This window comes from Macaca nemestrina, chromosome 2, assembly GCF_043159975.1.
Source record: "Macaca nemestrina isolate mMacNem1 chromosome 2, mMacNem.hap1, whole genome shotgun sequence".
NCBI classification, from domain to species: Eukaryota; Metazoa; Chordata; class Mammalia; order Primates; family Cercopithecidae; genus Macaca; species Macaca nemestrina.
This window is the reverse complement of record NC_092126.1, coordinates 134,680,743-134,703,905: the sequence shown is the minus strand read 5'-3', so window position 1 is coordinate 134,703,905 and position 23,163 is coordinate 134,680,743. Positions and strand designations below refer to the sequence as shown.

At 40.7% G+C, this 23,163-nt stretch overlaps 1 protein-coding gene across 9 annotated transcripts in view; it reads left to right on the top strand.

Annotated features, from left to right (window-relative positions):
* Window positions 1–23,163, top strand: part of LOC105479577 (forkhead box P1) — a 630,259-nt gene that overhangs the window by 379,804 nt on the left and 227,292 nt on the right. For all 9 annotated transcript variants that reach the window (XM_071089096.1, XM_071089092.1, XM_011737586.3 and 6 more), the window contains one exon: window positions 5,843–6,033. In XM_071089096.1, the coding sequence (XP_070945197.1) occupies window positions 5,854–6,033 (180 nt within the window). In that variant the 5' untranslated portion in view covers window positions 5,843–5,853. The remainder of the gene's footprint in view (window positions 1–5,842; window positions 6,034–23,163) is intronic.

Below are 23,163 nucleotides of genomic sequence, written 5' to 3'. Positions count from 1 at the left end.
TCTTAGAGCTAAGCTAGTCCGAGTCTCATCCTTATTCTTTCTCAGTCTACAAACTGCATGGAGTTAACTGACAATAAAGTAAGAGCCATGTGTTCAATATTTCCAAAATAATGAAATCCACGTAGTGAAATTCACATTCTTTTTCCTTCCTTCCTTCTTTCCTTCCTTCCTTCCTTCCTCTCTTCCTTCCTTCCTTCCTTCCTCCCTTCCTCCCTTCCTCCCTTCCTCCTTCCTTTTCCATGTGCTTCTGTTATCTCTTCAGAATTGCATGCCATCTTCCTTTTTTCTCTGCACATGGATGAACAATGAGAAAGAGAATTTTTCTTTTCAGATGGGGGGTGGACTGTGTAATTACTCTAATAATTTTCCTAATAGTGATTTCACCATTAACTTTTCTTCTCCCCATAGAAATAGAAACATATTTTACAAAACTATGTTTAGTTTAATTTACACATCCTTTTATGAACAGACCAAGTTCTTTAAGGGCATTTATTCTGCTTCATATAAATAATTGATCAGCCAAGTTAATTTACTTCTGCCTGACTTGGTCAACCTTAATTAACTGCCCTGGAATCAAGACTGAACTTTTTGTTAGCTTAAAATCTTTCACAAGCATGATAACAAGGGCTTTATTTTCCCTAAATTTTCAGCATCAACACTGTAACCAAGGAAATAATCATAATAATAAAGCACTGCTTTAATTTACTATAAATACATTGGCCTGGACATTATGAATTTTCCAGAATACTTCCAGAGAGCAGCTCTGTTGGCAACAGCAATAAATAAGCATGCTAAACTCAGTCCTTGTCCTTTTCTACAAGTCCCTCCAGCATAAAAATTGAACCTTTGAAATCAGTAGCTCTGTAATGTTTCGAAGCAAGATGAGAAGTAGATCATTTTGGCTTCTTTAGGCTTTTTGACATCTATGCAACTGCAGCATTGACCTTTGTAGGGTTAGATTAAATGGATCACGTGATTTAAACAGGCTCAGTTCATCTGGAGGTGCCATACAGGAAGGCAGACTCCGTTTGGTGTTGTTTCTGGAGGAAGGACTTGTTTCTGGTATGGTGTGACCATACCTTCATATTCAGGCACTTTGTATGATTATACAGTGTTTCCTGCTGTCAGTATGTCATGGAGCAAGGCAGTTGGTTAGTTACAGGATTAGTTATTCCCCCAGAGAGAAGCAGAAGTTAGGCAAACTGGGTGCCTGGGACAAGCTTCCTTGAAGAAAAGAGGGTGCAACGTCCCTGCTAGATAAGATAGATTCCTCTCCTATATATATTGACTTGATTTCAGATGACTCTAATAGTGGCAATTCAAAGAAAAAGACAGTTGTTTGCAAAAGAGTGCCGATGCCTTATATCATTGTATTTTAATGCTTTTCTTTGTCCACCTGCACTCTCATTGTTGCCCTTCTGGAATTTCCTTAGTTTTCTTTTCATTAATTTCCTTATCCACTACCTAGCACAGGACTTTACAAACTAGAGATTCTTAATCATTTATTGAATGGACAGGTTAGTGTCTGAAACAAAATAGTTATGGCTACATCTATCCCTTAACCGATTGAGCTTTAGTTTTCTTATCTGTGAAATGGGGATAACATTTACCTGCCTTATCTCCCTCCTAGCCTTGTTACGAGTTTGAAAAGCACATCAGAGGGCTTTTGCAATTTGTGAAGTGTGATACAGATATAAAGGCTTATTAAATGACTTGGAACGTTTGATAGAAATATTGCTGGCCCAGACACTGTTAGAAATGTTCTTAGACATTGACACTCCTATTTTTTTCACATGTGCTTTTCAAAAAGCTGTTTTCTCCTGATTGGTGTGGGAGATTATGGGAAATTTTAAATCTTCCAACCTACATACTACTGTTAGCACTTGACTAATTAAGGACATCCTCAGACCAAAATAATCCTTTATGCAATTTTGGTCCCAAAGCCTGCACTCTCACAAACCTGATTCACAAGCCAAGCTGCTTGGCTTGATGCCTGCAAAACTTGTACTGGAGGACTTGGCAGTCTGCTTTGGAACTGCATGGAGCAAAAACAGGGCCTTCTCATCAAATTGTGTATTGGAGACTGTTCTTACTCCACCCACCAGAATGGTGTCTCACCAAGGAAACAAAAGCAGGACCCGTGTCTTAGACACCTGCTCTCAGGCCTGGGATCCCGATGGTCACATAGTCTGAAAGCAGCATTCTACCTGCAGCTCTCTTCCATCAGGACAGGATATTTGGCTAAATATGCCTCATTCTGAGAGCAGGGGTAGAGTTTATATATGTGCAATGCTGTTGTCTTTTGGGGATCAAGTCCCTGGTATGGGGAGGTATTCCCAGAAAGGGAAAAATACATACATACATACACGCACACATATATATGTGTGCGTGTGTGTATGTATATTCTATAGATTTTTTTCTTTACATATGTTTGAGATATATCCTAATAATTAGATGGATTTCCTTGCTACCTACTCTAAAACAAATGCTCTCTTGCTTAAATACCTAACACTGTGCCTTTTCCTATAATCCTTTTTTTCTCTCCCCCCACCCCTTTTTAGAGACAGAGCCTCGTTCTGTTGCATGCTCTCTGCTCACTGCAACCTCTGCCTCCCGGGTTCAAGCAATTCTCCTGCCTCAGCCTCCCAAGTAGCTGGTATTACAGGCATGTGCCACCACGCCCGGCTAATTTCTTTGTATTTTTAGTAGAGAATGGTTTCACCATGTTGGCCAGGCTGGTCTCGAACTCCTGACCTCAGGTGATCTGCCTGCCTTGGCCTCCCAAAGTGCTGGGATTACAGGCATGAGCCACCGCACCCGGCTCTTTTCCTTTAGTTCTGTACAAAGGGGCAAGTTTGTGGAAGAGAGACTGAAATGCCCAGGGAAAAGTACCTAGATTTCACAGATTCATTTCTTTTTTGGTGATGAACAAGGCACTCTTGCTATCACAGATTATCTCATTACCTGATTCTTGTATCTTAGGGAAGATTTTGGTTATTTTTGAAAAATGCTTTACTCTGTGGTAAGAATATAACTGCAATTTCTAAAGGACTATAATTATTAGAAAGTCTGATCTGAAGACATGAGAATGAAAAAATAATAATAAAAATCAAGAAACGAGAGTGAATCAGCTGTTACTTCTCAGTTTGTTTCCCACCTGCTAGTGAAAAATGCCATTCTCAATCCACTTTAGAATTGGATCAACTTAAAAAATATATACGTCTTTTGGGTTTATGAAGTCTGTATCAAGTTGGATCATGCTATGCAGTGAAAGGAAATGAAGAAAGATGTGAATTTTTCTGCTTTTAATTTTTCCATTTGGTTTTTGTGTAAGTCTGCAGAAAACAGACTTCATCCAATTTCTAGCAAGAAAACAATGTCCTCTAAAGATACCCAAAGATTGAAATTTCCCTGTTGTCACATTTCATGTATGGGGCAGAAATCTGTGGCATTGGTTGTACATATGTCCTTACACAATTGGAACACATTTGCGTAAAAATTTTCTGCCCTTTAATCTGGGATTGGTATTTCACATTAAAGTCTTAATTATTCAGGCATTTCTCAGCTTTCATGTTTGAATTCTTTACTTCCTTTAATGACTTTTGCTTTTCCTTTTCCAAATCTTGGTCTGTGAACTTGGAGTGTGACCCTGCCTTTTTCATTGTTTTGCCCCCACTGAACCTCAACTTTAAAAATACACATTGTGGTTAAGAGCTTTGACTTAACTGAACTGGTTCAAATCCTGATTCCACCATTACTGGCTGTGACATGTAGTGGACAAATTAAATAACTTGTGGAGGCTTAGTTTTCTCATCCGCAAACTGGGGGTAACAATCGTCATCAGCACTGAATTGGAGAATGTGTGTAAATCACCTGCATTGGGGCCTGCGTGACCCAACACTGGTGATTGGTAGATGGTAGCAGTTGGTATTAGCAAATGTTATCTGTCTTTCGTCATCTTTGGACATCTTTTCTCAGCCAAGGGCTGAATTGGCTCTCTGGGATAATGGTTTTGTTCCCAGAGAGTAGTAAGAGTGAATGTGAAATGTATTTACACGTAACTAAGTGATATTTTCTCTTTTTTTTTTTTTTCTTTGAGACGGAGTCTCGCTCTGTAGCCCAGGCTGGAGTGCAGTGGCATGATCTCGGCTCACTGCAACCTCCGCCTCCCGGGTCCCGGTTCAAGCAATTTTCCTGCCTTAGCCTCCTGAGTAGCTGGGATTACAGGCACACACCACCATGCCCAGCTAATTTTTGTATTTCTAGTAGAGGCAGGGTTTCACCATATTGGCCAGGCTGGTCTTGAAGTCCTGACCTGCTGATCCGCCCGCCTTGGCCTCCCAAAGTCCTGGGATTACAGGCGTGAGCCCGGCCCTAAGTTATATTTTCTAGCTACTCATTTTGCGCCATATTTTTTTTTCTTTTTCTTTTCTTTTGTTTTGAGATGGAGTCTCGCCCTGTCACCTAGGCTGGAGTACAATGGCGTGATCTCAGCTCACTGCAACCTCCACCCCCTGGGTTCAATCAGTTCTCATGCCTCAGCCTTCCGAGTAGCTGGGATTACGGGTGTCTGTCACCATGACTGGCTAATTTATTTTTTCTTTTCCTTTTTTGTACTTTTAGTAGAGACAGGGTTTCACCATGTTGGCCACACTGGTCTCGAACTCCTGATCCCAAGTGTTCCACCTGCCTCATCCTCCGAAAGTGCTGGGATTATAGGCGTGAGCCACCGCCCCCAGGCCTATATTTTTTTTTCTATTAGACTTTTAGTACCTTCGGCTAGGTGCCATGGCTCACAAGGCCTGTAATCCCAGCACTTTGGGAGGCCGAGGCGTGTGCATCACCTGAGGTCACGAGTTCAAAACCAGCCTGGCCAATATGATGAAACCCTGTCTCTACTAAAAATACAAAAATTAGCCGGGTGTGGTGGTGGGCACCTGTAATCCCAGCTACTTGGAAGGCTGAGGCAGGAGAATTGCTTGAGCCCGGGAGGCGGAGGCAGTGAGCAGAGATAGTGCCACTGCACTTCAGCCTGGGTGACAGAGCAAGGCTCTGCCTCCAAAAAAAAAGTGTCATATCAACAAATAGTGCCTGCACGTGTTAAAATTTAATGTTTATACCTAATATGCTCTATAGGATGACTTGCTGGTTTTTGAGCAAAGGAACCAGATAGAAGAAAAATTTAATCTTGGGCCGGGCACAGTGGCTGCAATCCCAGTACTTTGGGAGGCCGAGGCGGGTGGATCATGAGGTCAGGAATTCAAGACCAACCTGACCAACATGGTGAAATCCTTTTCTTTACTAAAAATACACAAAAAATTAGCCGGGCACGGTGGCGGGCAGCTGTAATCCTAGGTATCAGAGGCTGAGGCAGGAGAATGTCTTGAACCCGGGAGGCGGAGCTTGCAGTGAGCCGAGATTGCACCAGTGCACTCCAGCCTGGGCGACAGAGCGAGACTCCATCTCAAAAAAAAAAGAAAAAAGAAGAGTGTAATCTTGAATTCTAGGTTTACCTACAAATATTCGTTTTTCTAAGGGTAAAATAAATAAATAAATAAATAAATAAATAATATATTATATTATATATTTTATATATGTATGTATGTATATTTAAAACAATGCTACTGAAACTTGAATTGGGAATGACAGTTTCAGACCCAAAACTAGGGACCTGACCCGCTAATGAGGGGATAAGTTGAGTGAAAGAAAATGACAACTGTTTACAGATTTTGGCAACATTTAAACCAAGGCCCTTCTCCTTATGCACAACAACTGTTTTAACAGCTGCTTTTTTTTTTTCCTCCCCCCCACCCGCCCCCCATCTTGGAAATCCTTGTATCAGGTTTTTGAGTCATGATGCAAGAATCTGGGACTGAGACAAAAAGTAACGGTTCAGCCATCCAGAATGGGTCGGGCGGCAGCAACCACTTATTAGAGTGCGGCGGTCTTCGGGAGGGGCGGTCCAACGGAGAGACGCCAGCGGTGGACATCGGGGCAGCTGACCTCGCCCACGCCCAGCAGCAGCAGCAACAGGTACCGGGGCTTTGGAGTCCTGGGAGGTGGAGGCTGGTGGGTGCGAATTTTACCGCTGAATTTTACGTTTAATGACAATCTCGCGATCAGCGTTTTGTGCTCACCTGTCTGCCAATCTGTCATTCTGTCAGTGGCATCTCATAAACCATCGGCCCTCTAGGGGTCCCAGCAGTTGGCTTAAGAGACTAATTTTCAAGCCCTTGGGAGTTGGAAAGTCCTTCAGATCCCCTTGTGGGGAACAGTTGCTGAGATGAAGATTGAGTGGACCTGGGCAGCCTAACCTTTCCCTATTTTGAATAAAATTATTCTTTGGAGAAATGGTTCCCACTGCTTTCATGCAAAAATAAAAATTAAACGAAAAACAGGCTTAAGCCTGTGAAGAAGGAAATAAGAGCTAAGGAATAAAAGAGAGAAAAAGAGTAGGTGAGTAAGGAGAGTTGAAATAAATATATAGAAATACAGGCAGAAATGCTGAGATAACAGCCAAAACATGTAGAACACGGGCATCACTGTAGGAAGCTGCTTTCCTCTACCTGTAGGATTTGGGGGTTTAGGGCATTTACATATGTTCCCTGTATTCATGCAGCAGTGGGTTTGTGGCTAAGTCTTACTGCTTTGAGTTATCTCTTATTGGTGCCTCCCCAAAATGTACGTAAGTTGGGGTATACTCATTCCTGTTAGTTATACTTTTTACAGGTATGGAACTGGGTACCTGTGAGTGACTGGTAAAATATTTCCGGATGGTACAGGCGACCCAAGAAATGGTGTTTTGTTGTCAAAGTGTTGATAAAAATTCAAATAAGTAAACGGCATTTGCTTGAAGACTGGCTTTGGTTTTCTAGCCTGTCTCAGAATCAGGAAATATTATTAGGATTTGTTAATGATAATAGATGGTTTATGACCTGTTTTGTTCTCGATTTACTTATTTAAAACATAGTTATGATGCCGCTCAGAAACAGGTGAATTAAAAAGAATGAAGTATCTTTGGGCCTTTCTGAAAGCTACAGTAACTTCTGTGGGGAGGAAGAAGATAGGGACAAAGTGCTTCTCAAACCATTTTCTTGCAATCTATGTCAGAGAAGCTAAGCTTATGTTTGGGATGCAACTTTGAGACAAGCTCTAAACCATGTTTATTTTCTCCTTGCAAAGAGTTGAGTAAGGAATGATTCGGTTGTTAGCTCCTTACGAGGTGGTGGAACCAACATGAGACTGTGGAACCTGTTGGGAGAAAGATGCAACAAAGAGAAAGAAAGGAAAAGTAACAGACCAGCAAAAGTCTTAATTCAGAGGACTTCCTGCAAGTGATTTGATCTTTCTTTCATTGGCAGCCCAAACCCATTTGTGCCTGCACCACGAGCTCACTTCAGACGGAATTTGTGATGTTCGTTGTGTATAAACTTTGTGCATTTAAGTTAGTGCAGATGGCCAAATTCCAACCAGTGAGGTTGTTAGCAAAACCGCGCAGTAGATAGTAAAAGGGTCTCCGTGTATTTGTGCTAGTACATGTTCATGTGATGTTCTCAGCCATTTTTTTCAGAATAAATAGTTAATGTTTTTGAATGACATCTTCTATGCCCTTACCAGACGAGTGTCAAGATTGACTATTTCTTTATGAAGCACTTGAGACGGGGCTACTGACTGATGTGGTGATACTAAATAATTAGTATTTAGATTACATTAATTAAATAAATGGGAAATTAACTTTTGATTTTTATTTGAGGAGCTAAAAATCATTCAGGATCTCCAAAAAACTTTACATATAAACCATCAAAACATGTGGTTTACATATAAACCCAAAACACGCATGTGTGCACACACACAACAGCAATAACAAATTGGCTACATAGAATAAAATTATAAAAGCCTATTTCACCAACATCTTCGTTAAAAAGTATCAGTTGCAAATGTATTTATCCACATCTTCCTTTGGCCGTGACCACTTTGGAAAATTTATTGTTACTGGTTATTGATAAAAAGGTCAAGAAATGTTTTATGATTAGACTTTTATACTGTTTTTAAATGTTTTTATGACAGTTTTTTCTCCGTATGCCGTTGACACATTTTGGGAAGAAACAAAGCAGTGGGGTCTATCATTGTGGCTAAAACCCCCTGTATTGTGGTTAGCAAAGCCTTTTGAGGTCTTTTAAAATATAACATTGACAGCTGTTCAACTCCCCTAAGTATATGATAAGGCTCTTAACAGGTTGTTGGGGAAAAGGGAAATCTGTAGATGAAATAAGAAAAACTACAGGACTGAAAATATTTCTACAGGACTAGAGTTATCAGCGTTCTCTTCCGGACTGAAAACTGCAACAATTAGACAGTTTGGAGAAGTGTGAGCATTCTACAGTGGACTATGGTTGTTTTCATCCTTTTTATTCTACAGGTTTTTACTTGAAGTGAGAATACCAGCAGTGAGAAAATCACAGCCATGCTGAATTCATTACTGCGGTAGTCACACAAAACCACGGATAAAATTTCAATAACTGCAGGCCACAGTTGAGTAAACAGTTGCACTGAAATTTAATTCCTGTTGACTTTTCCCCCATTCCTCGCCAGGGGCACATTCAGATTCCGTAGTACAAAGACAACAGGGGTTACAGCTTTGATTAATGTAGGACAGTGGAAGAGAATTAGAACTGTAAAATATGTTAGAAGTCCATGGAACATGAAGATCTGGCTTAAAAGGGCCTGGCATAAAAACGAGTTAATTATGCTGTGTATTATGTTGAATGTTGGAGGATTTTCAGTTGCACCAATACCATCATTGAGGATATGGGGAGAGTTTTTACTTAGTGCCAGGATTTAAAATAAATAAATGCAAACCTTTCCATGTTTGCTCCATATTATCAAAGATAATTACAAATTACAGCAAATGCCCTTCTCAGGATGGGAGGGCCCTGACAAAGATTCACTATGGAGTGCACTAGTTCCATAGTGAGTTTTGTTTGTAGGTTGACTTATTTATGTTCAAATGGCATTGTCATTTCTAAAAATTAGTTAGTTGACAACCTAGAGAAATGGGGCAAATCTGGCTTTTCCATCTTCTTTTGAAAAATTAGAATATCTGGTAACCTTGGGCTGATAGTCCCACAAGGGCAACAATTGTTGGGAGATGAATTGCTATTGAAGACAGGGAGCCCTCCAGCCTGCTCTCATTCCCACCAGCAGCATTGCTCATTTATGCCTCTAGGTAGTGGAGTTGGCAATTCTGGGCTGGAAGGTAGACTCATCACTCAGAAGCCATCAGCCCAAGAGAGGTGCTGCCATTAGCTGGTAGAGCCTGCCAACACACTCACAAACTGTCTTCCTTCCTCAAAACTAAATGTATTATCTCTGTAATGTTTCAACTCTATTTATGTCTGGGCCATGAAACTATTATAACAATAGTTTTCTAATAATATAATTTGATAGAGTTTCTGAACATTTTCTTTTATCCATTGAGTAATTCTTTACCCGATACCATAACTGCTTTTTATTTCCTATTATGCCTGCACCATTTCTATGTCTGTAAAAGTTGTATTGGATGTGCACTACTCCATTATGAAACTCAGCAACAAATACTATTAGCAATTACTAAAGTTTTTTTTTTTCTTAAAGAAAGGATTTTAAAATGTCCAGAACAATTTCATAAACTGTGTGGATTAATGCATTTTAAAAGTCTTGAATTTTAGAAAGCAGAATTTTATTTCCATATTGCTGCAAATGAGAGCTGTTTCAGATAAGCATATTACATAGAGCATAATGTTTAGAAGTTTCTCCATATACAGCATATGCTGTCAGGTCAATTAACAGAATGCATTCTAGAAAATGTTTATTCAATAAAAATGAATAGCTGTTAAATAAAACAGCTATTTCTTAACAACATTCCATTTAATGATGAGGTTTTTGTGGGGTTTCTTTCTTTCCTTTTTTTTTTTTTTTTTGGTACCACCTGGCAGTTTTATTGTCTGCAAGTCAGTATAGAGAAAGCTTTGGTTGCTGCAGTTTTGAAGTGTGGCTATCATTTTATATGAAGAGAGCAGTTTAGAGGGAATCCGTGAGAAAAAACCTAAGACATGCTGTATTTGGAATTTGAACATGTATTATTTAGAGAGTGTGGATAAGCAAAGTGTTTACTTCCCGTGGCTTCTTTCTTTGACATCTGGTTTAAGGTGTTGGGTCTTGTGGCCCAGAAGACTGTGTGTGTTTTAAGTTAACAATGTAAAAGAAGGAGAGAAAATGTGAAATGACTAGTAAGGAGGTGGGAACGGTAGATAGGAAATTCTCTTGAAAAAGAAGAAGGGGAGTAAAGAGGACCCATCAGGTTGAATTTTTCCAATGAGCCATTGAAGGAGGTCAAAGATTAGTCACTTCCCAGAACACAAGAAGATCAGAGAAATGGGTGGGACTCAGGCAAAGTGTCTAGTTATGTACATTCAAAGGGATGTAGAGGTCAGCTGTGGTGGCTCACGCCTGTAATCCCAGCACTTTGAGAGGCCGGGGCGGGCTGATCACTTGAGGCCAGGAGTTGGAGACCAGCCTGGCCAACATGGCAAAACCCTGTCTCTACTAAAAATAGAAACATAAGCTGAGCATGGTGGTGCACGACTGTACTCCCAGCTACTCAGGAGGCTGAGGCAGGAGAATCACTTGAACCTGGGAGGCAGAGGTTGCAGTGAGCCAAGATTGCACCACTGCGCTCCAGCCTGGGCGACAAAGTGAGAGTCTGTCTCAGAATAAGTAAATAAACAAACAACAACAACAACAACAACAACAAAGGGGATATAGAAAATACAGTACTGGAGGAACCTGGGAGAATCAGGAATTGAAATTCCAGGGTCCTCTGAACATGGGAAATGGTAGTAGAGGGACCATAGTGTCAGTGTTTTAAGTGGGGGGTAGAAACACTTTTTTTGTTTCAGCATAAATAAATATACAAGCAGGCTGCATGCAGTGTCTCATGCCTGTAATCCCACTATTTTGGGAGGGCAAGGCAGGCAGATTGCTTGAGCTCAGAAGTTTGAGACTAGCCTGGGCAACATGGCAAAACCTCGTCTCTACAAAAAATACAAAAGTTATCTAGGGGTGATGGCACATGCCTGTGGTCCCAGCTACTCATGAGGCTGAGGTGATAGGATCCCTTGAGCATGGTAGGTTAGGGCTGCAGTGAGCTGAGATCTTGCCACTGCACTCCAGCCTGGGCTGGGTGACAGATTGAGACCCTGTGTCAAAAAACAAAAAATACACAAGCAAATGAAATTTCTTCTCTTCACGTTCAAAATGGCAAAATGCATCCCTTCATTAGTTATTGTTAGTGAAATTGCTGGTGGATATTGAGTCGAAGAAGAAAGCTGTCCCGCAAACATTTCCAGCTTTTTAATTCCCTCTGAGAAACAGTGCCTGCAAGAAATAGCTGTTGGTGTCTGTACTGGATGAAGCACCACTGCATGAAGGTGCTTATTGCATCTCATTTTTACCCATAGGCCTCTGGGGCACCATATTAAAATTCCAGAGGCCATTCCTGGCCTTGTTTCATACCTTATGGAAAATGACGCAGGTTATATGGTATGGATCTATAGGTGTAAAGACTGGGTAGCAATGGCTGGGTTGGGCATACCATTCTACCACTTATTTCTTTGAAAAAGGTGGCTTATGAACTTTATTAGGAATGCCCTCAAGTGGCCTTTCCCATTGTAGCTGCTGGAGACTGTGTCTGAAAGGAGGGTCTCTTGATGCTGACAGGGAAAAGCTGGTCAGCACCTCTGTGTCCTAGAAGGGGAACTTCCAGGAAGGGGGCATAGAAGAAGGTATTACTAGTATTTATTGAATGCCTTAACGGGGCCGGGTACTGTGCTGGGGGCTAGCACCTTCCCTTGCTGGTAGGTAAAAGCCCAGCTGTAATTTTAAAGGAATTGCTATGCTGAGATATACTTTTATTGAAGACGTTGCAGTAGTTCAAGTAGTGTGGAAAGTATTGATGGTCAAAAATATTTTGTGTAGGAATGAATGCCACCAAAATGTTAGTGATAACCATAGAAACAAACTGAAACAAAACTGAGACAGGAATTCAGATAATTCTGACAAATAAAGAAAAAGCAGCCACAACACTGACCCCCCACATTGTCTTAATTCCCTTTGTGGCTGTTTCTAGAAAAGGCATATTTCACCCTGAATGCTAAATATAGTTCTCTACTCTGTTAGTTTAGACCTGCCTTCCATCAAAATATTGTTGTCAAAGATTTATGTAACTTGTGATGTGAGACTTGCATGAAATTCTTTCAAGTTTTGATTACTAAACAGTTGTGTGTCATTAATCTCTCCATTGAAAATTAAAATGGCACGAGAAGCAAAAGAAGAAAAAAGACCCATAACATAGGAGAATGTGGTAATAGAAAGCCAGGTGCCACATTTCATTATGAGTGAAGTGTACCCTCTTGACTTCAAGAGAAAGCTTTGCCACTTTGAAAAGGTAATTTTAAGCCCTGACCTGTGAGCTAATAAAAATAATCATAAAAAAAGAACGCCCTATCTCTTGTCTACTCACAAATCTGTTTTTGAACTTTCAGGAGGTATGACTTTAATGGTAATTTGTTGACAGATTAGTTTCAGTGATTGTGAAGAGTTTGTTTTTGCAAAACTGGCAGGTCCTATCTGTTCTCTGAAGGCAAGGAACCTACTTTGCTGTTTTGCAATGGCTTGCGTTTATTGACAACTAGCGCTGAGCAGGCAGAATTGGAATGTTTATATAATGTAAACCTATAGCTCGCCTGATGGAGTCTAGCGTACTTTTAGGTAGTGCATAGATTACTTGATAAAAAGGGTTACAAGGTGACTGCTTTTATGACAAAGAAGAATAGCAATATAAATGCCGGTGGTACACTGAGCCACAAGAAGGAAGTTTATGTAGGGAATTGAACCCCATGTTAGAAAGTTTCTTTTCATCACTTTGTCTTTGAACTCAAATCTATTGTAATTATGAAGTGTTACTTGTAACATTCCAGAGACCCTTTGCTAAATACTCTGTTTGATTTGATTCATAGAAATACAGCCACATTATCTCCCCTCCCCCAGATGAAAAAATGTCGTCAAGAGTTTCCCATACTGACCTTGTGAGCGCCACTAAAAAACAGCTGCAATTTATTTCTTTGATCGTTTGCATATTCTTTGATTTCACTTTTTTCTTTTTCCTTTTTCTTTCCTTTCTTTCTTTCCTTTTTTTTTTTTTTTTTTTTTTTTTTTTGAGACAAGGTCTAGCTCAGTCACCCAGGTTAAAGTACAGGGTTGCGATCGTGTCTTACTGCAGGCTTGACCTCCCCGGGCTCAAACGATTTTCCCACCATCAGGCTCCTGAGTTGCTGGTACGGCAGGCCAGCTGTTTTTTGTTGTTATTTTTCTGTTTTGTTTGTTTTCCTGTAGAAATATGGGTCTCACTATATTGCCTAGGCTGGTCTTGAATTCCTGGGCTCAAGGGATCCTCCTACCTCATCCTCCCAAAGTGCCAGGATTACAGGCATGTGCCACCACACCCAGCCTCATTTAACTGTTATTTATTGAGCCTCAGTATGTGGAAGAAAATGGGGGTGGAGGGGGAACTGATATGTTAGGTGCTAAGAAAACATGGGAGAATAACTTAGAGTTTACTTAGCTAGAGCCTGAAGAATAACTATGGAGGCAGTAGAAAGATGGTGAAAAGGCAGATTGGGTTCAGCTTATGGGAGGCTTCTAAGTAGAGAAGAAAGGTCATATGAGAGGGGGTGTATTAAAAGTAAATGAGAAGGTTAAACCTAGCTGGGTTGGAAGGGAAGAAATCCCAGAGAGATGAGGGGCCATGACAGTGTTACTGCAGTTGGTCTGACATTTAGTAATGGGCCACTAACGTGGCCCCAGTGAATTGAGGGTGCCCTGTTGTTGATCCCTCCTGGCTTCTTGAACATCTCCTCCTCCATCTGAATGCCTTAGTGAAGTGTAAGTTCCATCAGGGAATGGGGGCTGAGATCACTGTCCTCATTCCCTGGTACTTCCGCAGCACGCAGCATAGTATCTGATGTAGGGCAGTTCTTTGACAGACTATTTATGAATGAGTGAAACAGAAAGAGAAAGGAAGGACTGGATAAGAAGAGATTGTTGAGGAGAATGTTGGGAAACCAGCAGGACCTTTTGAATTTACGAGGTATGCAAATACCAAGGAGTCGGAGTTACCAATGATGAGTCAGGATGTTCCATCTTAATGACTGGCAAAATGGGGGCACCGTGAAACAGAAAAGAGAGGGGCATGGGGAAGAACCTGAACTCCTTTCTTAGCTGCCACTAACAGGTTAAGAACTTATAATAAAGGATGGGGTTATTTTGAAAAAGTCATTTTTTAAAAAGACTTTTTTTACAAAGACATTCTGTGTAGCTAAAAGTCACTATTTTGATTGCATATGTTTACTTGCGTTGAAATTATCAAGTATTTTCCATTTAGCCTTTGACAGTTACTAATGAGTACATCTTCCAAAAGTCACATGGGAAGTACTGATAAACTGCTAGTGCTCCTAGTGATCATGGAATGGGCTTATCTCTTGGAGAGAACAAAACGACGAAGTTAGATCTTTGATAAAGTCTTTGTTCCGTATTGACACAAGCCTCTTAGAATGAATTTGTTGTTAAGGTGGTGGGGGAGTGTATGTTGTGTTTATTTTGTTGGAAAAGTACAATGTGCAATTATTAAACAGCTAGTGCTATTGGAAGACTCATTTAGGAGGTATAGATTAAACTGCCTGGGGACATAAAGGCCCAGTCTTCTTTGTGTATTTAAATTGAGCCATGCCCAGAGAAGGAAGGCGGGAAGCAAGCTCTGTTTTTCTCTTTAGTCCTTCCATGTGGACATTTTGCAGGATCTTCTCCATAAACTGATAGTGCAGATACCAACTGTGGAGGGTATTGGATTTTTTTTTTAAGGTTGGCAACCCTACGTTCCCCTTGAATTAACTGTTTTATCACTATTGTTAGACAGCTCCTTTTTGACTGTACCAAAAATAAAATGAACTTCCTAACAGAGATTCATCTTCAGCAACGTTTCTTCAGGTAGACCATTAATTTCAGAATTTATTATCCACACAAACATAACTGAGTTTTCAGTATCACAGCCACCTATTAAAAGAGACAAAGTGTCCGGCACAATGGCTCACCCCTATAATCCCCTTTGGAGGCCAAGGCGGGTAGATCACCTGAGGTCAGGAGTTTGAGACCAGCCTAGCCAACATGGCGAAACCCTGTCTCTACTAAAAAGTACAAAAATTAGCCGGGTGTGGTGGCGTGCGCCTGTAAACTCAGGAGGCTGAGACAGGAGAATCACTTGAACCCGGGAGGCGGAGGTTGCAGTGAGCCGAGATTGTGCCACTGCACTCCAGCCTGGGCTATAAGAGCGAGAGGCTGTCTCAAAAAAAAAAAAAAAAAAAAAAAGAAAGAAAAAAAAAAAGAGGCAGAGCATCCACTGATCCTAAATTCATGTTTTTATCACATTACCTTGTCTCGTCTTCAACTTCTGTCTCTCCACATTGAAGGGAAGGTGACATGATGTCTTCTTAGTCATTCAAATCCAATAACTTTTAATCTGAAGGTTAAGTAGTGAGATATAAACTAAGAGATGATAATATCAATTTTATGTTCACTGAAGGGCACAATATACGTCTTCCTAGTAGAGGGAAAATTGTGCGTAAAATGTCTTTTGCTTTTCAACAGCAGAGTCATGCCTCTCAGAGCCAAAAGAAGGCATATTTTTGGAAAAAATTAATAAAATAAGAGTTAGCATCCTAAAGCAGGACAAAAGTGACTTTTTATTATTATAATTATTAAGTGTTAATTTTTCAGGGCCGCATGATACAAAGTAGTTGTCTTTATCGCCTCCTGGATTGACTCTTGATATACCCTCGACAAACTCAACAACCTTTTACAAGGTTAAAGGCTGATAGAGAATGACATAATGCTCATTCTTTCCTGACTATTTTTAGTCCTAAGGTGTATGATAAATAATACTGTGATAATATTGCTTACCTTCCCTCATTTTTTTCTTCCTATGGGTGATATTTCCATTTCAACTCAGTAGGAATTCAACATCCGAAAGCATTAAGTGAAAATGCATTTACAATGTGTGTTTTTATGATGATATTCTGATTTTTCTCATTCAATTTCTATTTCTTATAAACACAAAGTTTTGTGCTGTGTGCTATGTGTATATATCATGTGTATTTATATAGACTTACTGTATCATTAGTAGTTTTTTCGTTTTTTGAGGTGTAGTTTCACTCTTGTCGCCCAGGCTGGAGTGCAATGGTGTGATCTCAGCTCACTGCAGCCTTCGTCTCCCAGGTTCAAGTGTTTCTCCTGCCTCAAAGCTGGGATTTCAGACGTGCGCCACCATGCCCACAATTTTGTATTTTTAGTAGAGACAGGGTTTCACCATGTTGGCCAGGCTGGTCTTAAACTCCTGACCTCAGGTGATCCACCCGCCTCGGCCTCCCAAAGTGCTGGGATTACAGGCGTAAGCCACCACCCCCAGCCCATTAATAGGTTTTTAAGACAGGAAAAGCATCACGCATAAGCTGAGTATGTGACATTCACAGTTATAATTATCAAGATTATATTTTGTAATGTAGTGATTCACAATTATAATTGTCAAGATTGCATTCTGTACATAATTTTAAATTTGTCTCAGCTGTTCATTCAGTACCTTCTTTGGGCAGGGGCTAGGTATAAGGCACTGTAAGTCTGCAACTAGACCAGGAACCAGCCAACTCTGGCCCTTGGGCCAGATCCAGCCTGCCAGCTAGTAAATAAGTTCTGTTGAAACACAGCCACACCTGTTTGCTTACTGTTGCCTGTAACTGCTTTCATGCTGCAGCAGCAGAGGTGAGTTGTTGCAACAGAGATTGTGTGGCCCACAAAGCCTACGATATTTATCTGGCACTCTGCGGAAAGTTTGTCAATCCCTGGATTAATGAATGGCAGATGTGACAAGATTTGCCTTCTACAAACTTCTACCCTTACTTTACAGTGACAAAACTGAGGAAGCATTCCTCATTCTTTTCTAAATTCTCTCTGAAAAATATCTATGTATTTATACTATATATGTATTTTGTTTGTTTGTTTGTTTTTTTGAGACTGAGTCTTCCTCTATTGCCAGGCTAGAGTGCAGTGGCCCTATCTCAGCTCACTGCAACCTCCACCTCCTGGGTTTAAGAGATTCTCCTGCCTCAGCCTCCCGAGTAGCTGGGACTACAGGCTCGCGCCACCACACCCAGCTGATTTTTGTATTTTTAGTAGAAACGGGGTTTCACCATGTTGGCCAGGGTGGTCTTGATCTCTTGACCTCGGGATCTGCCTGCCTCAGCTTCCCAAAGTGCTGGGATTACAGGCGTGAGCCACTGTGCCTGGCTCTATGTATACTATTGTTTAAGACTTCGTTTCACAATTTCTGGAGTGGCAAAATGACTTACAGTTGTCATCATTCCTCTGGAGTTTCTTTCTTATCATTTAGCTGACATCTTACAAATTAAAAGTTTTGACGTTATTGGTAGTTAAAAGAATCTTCAGCCAGTCTAGTAAGGAAATGGAGGTTGGACTCACTCAGTGAGTCACTCACAGAGCGGACAGATGTCCTTGGCCCTGGCTCCTTGCCAAAGAAAATTAACATAAGAACATAACCTATCTTATATTCATAGTCCTATAGTTGGCTAGAGGATACAAAAATATATTATTCTCAGTATCACCCTGCATTCAAAGATTTCATAATTTAATCAAGGTGCAGTAAGACATAAACAGATAACATGAAAAGTTTTTACAATTTTTAAAGCAAATTGAAGATAAACTGTAGAAGAGATGCATATGACTAATTGATAGGTGAGTGACTTAGGTAATAAATCTTCAGTAGCCTGGAGAGGACGAATCTGTGTCTATGTTGGTGGGATTCTAGACCTTGGTGAAGTTAGGAGTCTCAGTATGTGCACATCTGCTGATTTGTTTTAACCTCTTCCATCAGGAGATAATGGATGGTAAGCATACACTGAACTATATGGGTTTGGCTTCTGACTTACAGATTTTAAAGGCCCCAAAGCTGTGTCTTTTCCATTTAGCCATTAAATTTTGAGACAAGCACGGTTGGATTTGTACTTGGAAAGACTAGAGGCACATGGCGAGGAGAGGTCTTTTTATGCCATACTTTAGCATCTGAGCTTACTGGTCTCCAGGAAATGGCCCAGGACTATCTGTTTACACAGGCACAAAGTTGATTGTGTGATTTCCAGAGATTAGATGTGGGCTGACAAGTGTGGTAATTTGGTTGGTGTTGTCCATATTTCACAAATGTTTATGTTGAATTTTAGCTAATTTACCTCTATTGATATTGTAGCTAGAATAATTGAAACCGTAATACCTAATTTAAAAATAGTTGCCAAATTGAGAAGCATTTGCTCAATTTAGTTATTCATGAACTGACAGGATTTCTGAGGAGATGGTATTACCGTTGTATTTTCTCCCTTCCAACTTTTCTTCTTTCCCTTCTTACTTTCTTGATTCTGTTTTTAAGTTTGTAATTGGATGACTTATTATATCTCACAATTTGTGAAAATCTGTATTGGCATAGTCCATATCTCTAATACCATCTTTTTTTTTTTTTTTTTTTTTTTTTTTGAGATGGAGTCTTGGTCTGTCATTCAGTCTGGAGTGCAATGGCTTGATCTAGGCTCACTGCAACCTCTGCCTCCCGTGTTCAAGCGATTCTCGTGCCTCAGCCTCCTGAGTAGCTGGGATTACAGGCATGAGCCACCACACCCGGCTAATTTTTGGATTTTTAGTAGAGATGGGGTTTCACCATGTTGGCCAAGCTGGTCTGGAACTCCTGACCTCAGGTGATCCGCCCGCCTCAGCCTCCCAAAGTGCTGGGATTACAGGTGTGAGCCACCACACCCGGCCTCTAATACCATCATTCTTATGTTTTATAGGTTTATGGCCCCTCTTTTGTGAATTTGATGAAACCCAAACAACTTTTTCCCTGAAAAGTGTGTTTGTATGTGTAATTTTGCAATTGCAATTTCATCTACAATATGTCCCCCCCCCCAAAAAAATTATACAGCTATTCTGTATGTTAATTAGATTTACCAAATGTTTCAGTCTTTTGACAGATACTCTTAGGCTTTTCCATCATCAGTTGATGTTGACTATATTAGTGACCTGTCTATCTTTAATTTGGAAAAGGGTTCCTCTTTTGGAATAATGCTTCTCAGTGTGTCCCTGGAATAATTTCTCAGCTATTTAAAATGTAGCACTGTACATGCCAGCTCTGAAGCAAACTCTGGAAAGTAAGGTCATATAAAGCAATCTGTACCAAGAGCCATTTCGTGTCTATTCAAATGTAAACACCAGATTTACACACTCTTGAAATTCTTCTAACTATAGAACCCTGTAAACCAGTTGAAAGATCTTTGACTAAATAAGCACAGATCACAATAAGTGATACACATAGCATAGGCAACCCCTTATGTGGCTGATGGCAGTGTAAGTTTGTACACCTATTCTGGGGGTATTTTGGCGTTGGACATCAAGAGGCTTAAAACAGTCACACCCTTTGAATCAGGGATACAGTTTTACTGAGTGGCTCTAAGGCAGTCAGCAGTAATTCTCAAGCTTTTATGTGTGTGAGCATCATAGCATCATCTGGAGAACTTTTTGGTTTGTTTTTGAGACAGTCTTGTTCTTGTTGCCCAGACTGGAGTGCAATGGCGCGATTTTGGCTCACCACAACCTCCGCCTCTGGAGTTCAAGTGATTCTCCTGCCACAGCCTCCCAAGTAGCTAGGATTACAGGCATGTGCCACCTCGCCCGGTTAATTTTGTATCTTTAGTAGAGACGGGGTTTCTCCATGTTGGTCAGGCTGGTTTCGAAGTCCCGACCTCAGGTGATCCGCCTACCTTGGCCTCCCAAAGTGCTGGGATTACAGGCGTGAGCCACCATGCCAGTCCCTGGAGGGCTTCTTAAAACACAGATTACTGGACCCACCCCCAAAGTACTTTATTCTGTAGATCTGGGGCAGGGCCTCCAAATTGGCATATCTATTTCTAGCTCTTCTTTGCTGCCAGTTGAAGAACCACACTTGGAAACCACTGGCAGAGTTTAACAGCATAGACTGTGGAGCCAGTATGTTTGACCTGAGTCATGGCTCTGCTACTTGCTAGTTGGGTGACTGTATAATACAGTCAGTTTCTCTGTGCCTCAGTTCATATATTCATCAAATGGAAATAATATTAGCATTTAATAGTCTAAATAAAATGTATCGTGCTTGGAAGTTTGCATGCCACATGGTAAATTGTCTGCAAACATTAGCTTTTAGTATTTCTGTTTTTTTTTTTTTTTTGAGGCAGGGTCTTACTCTGTCACCCAGACTGGAGTGCAGTGGCGCCATCTCGGCTCACTGCAACCTCCGCCTCCTGGGTTCAAGCGATTCTCCTGCCTCAGCCTCCTGAGTAGCTGGGATTACAGGCGCCCGCCACTATTGCCCAGCTAATGTTTTTTGCATTTTTAGTAGAGTCAGGTTTTCACCACATTGGCCAGGCTGGTCTTGAACTCCAGACCTCAAATGATCCACGCACCTTGGCCTCCCAAATGGCTATTTAATAATTTACAGTCATGAGCCTCCATGCCTGGCCAACTTTTGGTATTCTTTATCATTATCACCACCTCCGCCATCATCATCATCACCAGGAATGTCACTTATCGAAATAATGTGAGGCATACAGAAAGTTTTTTGTCTAAAGATGTTCATTGTAATGGTATTTATAATACGAAAGATTAAATGCACCCTAATCTGTGACCTTCGAAGAAGAGTTAAAAAAGGCTCGCATATAAGTTTGATATAGTATTAATTATATACCCATTAAGAATGTAGAACATTTAGTAACTTTAAAAATTATCATAATATAATTATTGCTGGGGGGAAAATCTGAAAGCAATATGCTATCAATGATTTTTTTTTTTTTGGTGTGTTAATGGGATTATAGTTTATTTTATATACATCAGACCAGCCATGGCGGCTCATGCCTGTAATCCCTGCACTTTGGGAGGCCAAGGCTGGAGGATCGCTTGAGCTCAGGAGTTAGAGATCAGTCTGGGCAGCTTAGACCTCGTATCTACTAAAAATTAAGGAAAACAACAACAACAAAAAACTTAGCTGGGCATGGCGCCACGTGCCTGTAGTCCCAGCTACTCCAGAGGCTGAGGTGGGAGAATTGCTTGAGCCCAGGAGGTTGAGACTGCAGTGAGCCATGATTGTGCCACTGCACTCCAGCCTGGGTGACAGCAAGACCCTGTCTTTATTAAAAAAAAAAAATACGTATATATATATATACACACACACACACACATATATACACACATAAATAATACATAAAAATACATATATACATATATATAGTTTACACTTTTCTGTATATCCCCAAATTTCTACAATAACATGTATTGCCTTTATAATAAAAATGAAAAGTTATTTTAAATTTAATTCACATCCACACTGTTGGAAAACTTTTATGATATATATAAATGGCAGAGAATATCTGCACCTTGAACAAGATTTATTTTTTGCATAGGAATAAGGGGATACAATTTTTGCAGGTACAAGGTTTTTCTCCCATGTCTTTAAGTTTTCAGCTACCACTTAGCAGCTCCCTGGTGTTCTCTCTCCACAGGGAGATCTCTGCCTCACTTCTAGGTGCTTCCACCATCAAATTTGACAACCCCTCCTCATTATCTATCATCAATTTGTGACAAAAATCACTTCCCTGTCAATAAAAAGAGTATGGATTTTTTAAAAAACACATTTCCTTTTTCTCTTCTTTTTTTTTTTTTTTGAGACAGAGTCTCACTCTGTCGCCCAGTCTGGAGTGCAGTGGTGCGATCTCGGTTCACTGCAAGCTCCGCCTCCCAGGTTCACGCCATTCTCCTGCCTCAGCCTCCCGAGTAGCTGGGACCACAGGCGCCCACCACCACGCCCGGCTACTTTTTTGTATTTTTTTAGTAGAGACAGGATTTCACTGTGTTAGCCAGGATAGTCTCTATCTCCTGACCTTGTGATCCTCCCTCCTTGGCCTCCTAAAGTGTTGGGATTACAGTCATGAGCCACCGTGCCCGGCCACATTTGTTTTCTTTAAATTTCCACGACTGCTCCCCACTTCTAAGTTTCTTCCCCGTCTGTGTGGGCTTAATCATGTCTCATGTCCACAGTCATTACAGACACACTTCGTTGCTTACTCCACTTTATGTTGTTTCTGCTAGAGACTGATTTAAACTGTCCTGGGGAGCTGGAAAGGGCAGGAGGAATATTTTATTGGAGGCATTTTGGAATGCCACTGATGAGAGTTGAAAACCCACCCTCCAGCTTCACTCAATGAGTGAAGTTGGGCAAATTCTGCCATCTCTCGAAGCCTCACTTTTCTCATCTGTAAAACAGGGCAATAGAGATAACTTTCTGAGAGGGTAGATATGATGAATATGCTAAATAATTTATTGACCTTATCATAGTAGCCAACACTTTAAAACATGCTCCTTACTTTATTATTGTCCTTTCTTAGAATCTTTTGAAGACTGGGAAAAGCCATGGCCGAGGTCTTGGGGACCCAAAGGTGGAGATCAGGAGGGAATCAAGTTGTTCTTAGGACCATTCCAGTTTTTAGCCCACCTCATCCGCTTTATATTAAAATCCAATCACCTTGGAACATTGTAGACACTCCGGTTGGTGATCTCCGAGGAGAAGCCTCCTCCATGGAAGTAGAGTTCTGTCTTCCCTCATTGAGGTGATAAATGGAAGTCAGTATGAAGTCCTATTTGACAAGCAACCCTTCATTTAGAAACTGACCTCTACGTGGAGACTGCAGGGAACCAGTTCTTGTAGGCAATTAGTGCCCCAATTTACCATTTTAGAAAAGAAAACACATATCCTAATCAATACAGAATTTCTCCTCCATAGCTACTAGCAACATTACTGAAGGGGCCCCGCACACAACTGTTTTAAATTTAGAGGCAGAGTTAAGGACACAGTTTGCCTCCAGAATCTGAATTGAATCAGGGTTTTATTTCAGATAAAATCTTTGGGGCTCATAACTTAAAAAACACAACTTTTAC